The following is a 5,655-nucleotide window of genomic DNA, read 5'->3' as shown; positions in this document are numbered from 1 at the left end:
GTTGTAGATCTTTGCTGTAGTTATAACCTTCACACGTACTGAAGTTCAGGTGGAGCTCTACAGATTTTGGAGTTATCGAGCTGAGTCTGGCTTAGTTATGGCTGCTGTGCTCAGCTCCTTCCCGCTGCGTACCTGGGCTAGGATTGGGTCTGGGGGTTCCTGGAACTCGGCAGAAATTCCTACTCTGCGGGAGGGGTGGGGGGCGGCTCGAGGGGGCGGGATAGGGTCCTGCCCACGCTGCGCCTGGGCTGGGACTGGTCCCGCGGTGCAGGGTAGCAGGAAGCTCTCCACACACTCACCCGACCTGGGCTAGGACTGGGTCTGGGGGTTCCTGGAAGTCGGCAGAAATTCCTACTCCGACAAGGTTTTTTTTAAAAGTTAAAAATTCCTTAATTTTTTATTCCTGGTGCCACTACCACAATTTATAGGGCAATATTCCTGATGAAATGAAAAGAAAGAAAAAGCCAAAGCTACAAAAGATAAAAGACCTCAGGAATGTACATCTAATTGACACTACATTGCATTAATCAATAGCTGCACTTTTTGTAATCTGTGGCTATGACAGTCCTGAACCAGAAGGGTTTCCTGTTTAAGCTGCAGTAACTTTTCTGACTATGGATCATCGTTCCTTCTATGACAGATTTTTAGAGTTCCTCTAAAGCGTTTGGGACAAGTGTCTCAAAGTAACCTGCAAATTTCCTGACAACTCCTCGCTCTCTCTCCTGCTAAGAACTGTAGCCCTTTTCTGCTGTTTTTAAAAACCTTCTGCCACCATATCTACTACTTCCACCACCAGATCCACAACCAGCACCGTAGGGACTGCCAGAGCTTCTTCCACCAAAACTGCCTCGTTTCATGGGTCCGTAATTTGACTGTTGCTGTGCACTGTAATTTCCAAAATCATTATAGTTCCTACCACCAACATAGTTACCACCAACAAAATTTCCTCCTTTGTTGTAACCATCATATCCTCCTCCACCACCACCATATCCACCACCTGGTTTCAATATCCAGGTCCACCACCACCATGCCCTCCTCTACTACTGTAACCAAGACCACCATCATAGTTTCTACCATCCCCTCCAAGTCCATTATATCCACCATCACCTCCTCAATAACTACCTCTGCTGCCACCTCTTCTACACTCTAACCTCCTCTTCCACCCACCAAAGTTTCCACCACAGCCAAAATTCCCTCCACCACCTCCAAAGTTTCCCCCATGACCCATAAAGTTGCCAGATCCACCTCCACCACCTCTTTGTGATCCAGCAGACTGCATCTCTTGTTTAGAAAGGGCCTTTTTCACTCCACAATTATTCCCATTAATAGCGTGGTATTTCTGAACAACAATTTTATCAACTGTATTGTGATCATCAAAAGTTGCAAAAGCAAATCCTCTGTTTCCCACTCTGCCTGTTTTCCATAACTTCTAGGGTTTCAATCTTGCCATATTTTTCAAAGTAGTCTCTCAAATTATATTCTTCTGTATCTTCTTTAATACCACCAACAAACATTTTCTTCACTATTAGATGGGCACCAGGCTTTATAAAATCCTCTCTAGAAACAGCTCTCTTTGGTTCCACTACACTCCCATCAACTTTGTGTGGTTGAGTACACATTGCTGCATCCACCTCTGCAACACAAGAGTAAGTCGCAAAACCAAAGTCTCTGAAGCATTTTGTGTGAGGATCTCTCATTACCACACAATCTGTGAGTGTGCCCCATTTCTCAAAGTGTTCTCTTAAACTAACATAGGTAGTTTCAAAACTCAGACCACCTATAATCTCTGCAGTGAGTTCTGCCCCAGGGTTCCACACGGGGCCTATCTGATGGAGGAAGTTCCACTCACATGCCAGACCTGGGCTCTGGGTTGAATGAGGACCTGGCGGGTCCCTGGAGATCTCACTCACACTGGGCCTGGGTTCTGAGTCAAATGAGGACCCGGTGAGCCCTGGGCGATCCTACTCACATGCCAGGCCTGGGTCGAATGAGATCTACTTATTTGAATTTGTACAATGCTTATATAGTATTTTACTTCTATTATTTTCTACATTTGTTTATTTTTTAAATCAAGTTAACTGAAATTTTGCTTTAAAAAATATTTTCCTATATCAACTCTTTGGTTCCATAAATTATATTTCATTGGGAAAAGCCAGGTAAGTGTTTGCTTTTTCTAGTTAATTTACTGGTGTTTGGAATAATGAATTAGTTCTTCACCAATTCAGAATTGACCAGTGAGGTTTTTTTCTTGAGAGAATGACTTGGATTCCTATTTTGGTTTATTACACAGTATTACTCACTGTGCTATCAAGAACATTTGTGACTCAGAATCCTTAAACAAGTGATCTCAAATTGTTTTCCAAGTGGTTGTGCTTCATGTTTTTAATGTTCTTTCTCAGTATTAGAAGGCATATAGGAAGATTTACAGATTTCTGGGACTTATTTTCTTACTTAAATTGTATTTAGGTACCTCGTTGACTACTAAGTCAAGGGATGACATTTATTTATCTGTGCCACATAAGCAGTAGTCAGATTCATGCATGCTGTGTGTGACTGCTGTCTTCACTGCTGTCTGGCTAAAGTGCTTATCTCCAAATGGGATGCACCCTCTTTATAGGGATGTTAAAATATTTTTAAAAAATAATAAAGCGTGTAGAACTGGTGAAATAGGATTACTCAGTTACTGTTAGAAAGCATGCATTATAATAATAATTTTTAGTGATACAAAATATTTCTTACATTGCAAATTAATATATTAGCCTTTAAATTTCAATTGTTGAGGCACTTAAAACATTCTTTGAGGGCCGACCAAGTAGCTCAGTGGATTAAACTGCCTGCAAGCAGATGCAGGGACCAGGGGTTCGATCCCTGGGCCTGCAGTCCTGGCCCTGCCCCCAGGGCTTGTTGAGTCAGCAATTGAGACTGAGTGTGGTGACACATGTTTATAATCCCAGCTCTTGGGAGGCTGAAAACAGGAGAATCACTATGAGTCCAATCTAGTAGTGAGACCCTGAACACCTTGTAGACAGTTCACTAAAATACAAAAGCAAAAACCAAAAACCAAAAAACCAAAAAACAAATAACAAACATTCTTTGTATAATATGTGTCTTTGAAGAATGGAAGTTTAAAATCACCCAGCTGACAAAGACAGTGACAGACTTGTTCCCTGGGGGGACAAGAGCCAGGAGGTAGAGCCTAGTCCAGGCTGTGGAAGGCACAGTGGTCCAGGATATTGCGGACCTGCTCTTTCTGAAAGAGGCCTGGTGTCCATGGGGCTGGGTAATGGGCATAGGAGGGTCCCCATGGTACCAGAATGGGTCTCAGGGAAATTTTCACTAGGCTCTTGTCCTGAAAAAGAATTGGGCCAGACATAGACAGGTACTAGGCCAGGGATGTATCTCAGTGGTACAAGTGCCTGCCTGACAAGCACAAGGTCCTAAGTTTGATTCCCGGTACCAAAAAAAAAAAAAAAGTACTAGAAACATAGTGGTGATATACATTTATTGAAGGTAGAAGAGACACATGTTCTGCAGAGGTAGCACAGGTGTGTCAGTGGACTCTAGGTGGTCACTAGGATGAAAGGAGGAGTATTTTGTATTTAGAATGACTGGATTGGCTTCTCCCTGGCACAGATGAGACATGGGACAGTTGTCCTCCCCAAAACTAACTTGGCCTGGTGCCAGATTTAAATTGTCTTATTGAAGATTGCTTCGATAAAGGAAGCACTGAAAATAGCACATTTCTGATTGGTTCTGAGTACAGCGCTTAGGTGCTGCAGTCATGATGGGTTCTGTGCTTGTGCATGTGCCTTGGGTGTCCTTAGCTTAGACAGCGTTTGCTCAGTTATTTGACTAGTTTTGTTCCTAAATTCCTACCTCATTTCTTCCTGAGAGACCTAATTCTCATGATGGTCTTTAACTTTTGGATGATTTTAGTAATTTTCTTAGTTTGTCTGTGTTTGTGCTATTGAATTTATTATTGGTTTTAAACAAAGTTTTACTTTATTGCCTGTAATTATATATTAAAAGGCAACTCTGACCAGTAAGTAGTAAAATAAATGTTAATGTTGTGGAATTTAGCTCTTGACTAGTCTAAATTTAAATTTTTTTTTTTTTTTTTTTTTTTGCGGAACCAGGGATTGATCTCAGGCCCATGTGTTTGCCAGGCAAGCACTTATTCCACTGAGCTATCTCCCCAGCCCCAAGTTTAAATATTTAATGAACTTTATGTGTTTTGTTTCTTTGACAGGTTACAAAAACAGAATTGGAGAAATTAAAATCTAGCTATCGACAGTTAATAAAAGAAATGAATTCTGCCAAAGAGAAATACAAAGAAGCCTTAGCTAAAGGTATGCCAAAATTATGAAAAATGCTCATAATTTTTATTCTTACCACTTGAAAGTTGTTTATAAACAGTAGAATAACATAAAAAAATCCCAGAATAAACCAGACTAGCTGTTATTCTGAGTTTTTCAGTATTTTATTTTAATTTTTTGCGGTACCGAGGATTGAACTCAGGACCCTGCATTTGCCAGGCAAGCACTTATTCTGCTGAGCTATCTCCCCGGGCCTAGTATTTTAAATGATTAATTTTTTTTTTTTTTTTGAGATGGCCTCACTGTGTAGGTCAGGCTGGATTATGCAGCCTAGGCTGGCCTTAAACTTGTGGCTGTCCTCCTGCTTTAGCCTCCCAAGCACTCAGCTTGTAAGTGTGGCATCTGGTCTGCCTGATTAGTAGTTCTGAATAGTTCATGCCAAATCAAATTAGGTAGCATTTGCAGTACACTCAAAGAACGTATAAGAAATTCTTCCTAGCACTCCACTTATTTAATTACAGGATATTTTGGACCTGCTCAAAAAACAAATGATGCTCCATTCATTTAGACATTTTACCTGTGGTATTTAAAATACATTCTATAACATTATGTTGCCTTTATAGCTTGATTTTTATGTGTCTATATTATCTTAAATTTTTCATAAGAGGTCTCAGAACTGCTAAGAGAAGTATGTTCTTTTTGTTTTACACATATTTACAATTGTAATTTCTTTAGTAATTTTATATCTAGGAGTTTTTAAAATATTAGATTTTTATAGAAATTAATTATAGCTTATGATCAAAAGCTTTGCTGTTGCTCTCATTGAGCAGTATTTTCATTCTGATTGAATATGTTGAATTAATGTTCATATTTAGAGTTTAAAAATCATACTTTTTTATTTTCTTCCTAGCTAAATGAAAGTGTTATTAAAGCTCTATTTTCCTTTTTATCTTTTCTCTTTTTACTAACACATTTTCCCTTTTTCTTATTTGTGATACATTGTTTTGTCATTTTTTTGGGTTAAATGAAGCAAGCAGTTCTTTTATTGGGCTATGTCTTTTGCACAATGAAAATACTGTGCTCTTCCGAGTAGGCAGGAAGCGATACTGACTTAGGGTCGGCTCTCCTTTGCCCTTTTCCTCCTTTCCCTTCCTTTTTCTTCCTTCTTCCTCTCTTTCCTCATCTCTTGCTCTTCCTGTTCCCTATTTCTTTCCCAACCTTTATGTTTCTGCTTCTGGTATTTCTATTTATTTTTAGGGTACAGGAATCCATGGTCAGTTCTAATTTTACTAAAGTTTTTTTCATGGACCTCAACCAATATTTTGAGATTATGATTTTT

The 5,655-nt window shown here is 39.6% G+C and overlaps 1 protein-coding gene across 10 annotated transcripts in view; it reads left to right on the top strand.

The window, feature by feature from the left end:
- The window catches only part of Fer (FER tyrosine kinase), a 485,925-nt gene that overhangs the window by 94,806 nt on the left and 385,464 nt on the right, over positions 1–5,655 (top strand). For all 10 annotated transcript variants that reach the window (XM_004625405.2, XM_023708326.1, XM_023708329.1 and 7 more), the window contains one exon: positions 4,250–4,349. In XM_004625405.2, coding sequence (XP_004625462.1) covers positions 4,250–4,349 — 100 coding nt within the window. The remainder of the gene's footprint in view (positions 1–4,249; positions 4,350–5,655) is intronic.

The sequence above is a fragment of the Octodon degus genome, unplaced genomic scaffold, assembly GCF_000260255.1.
Source record: "Octodon degus isolate 3935 unplaced genomic scaffold, OctDeg1.0 scaffold00009, whole genome shotgun sequence".
Lineage (NCBI taxonomy): Eukaryota > Metazoa > Chordata > Mammalia > Rodentia > Octodontidae > Octodon > Octodon degus.
The sequence above is the reverse complement of the archived record's forward strand: the minus strand, read 5'-3'. Positions and strand labels throughout refer to the sequence as shown.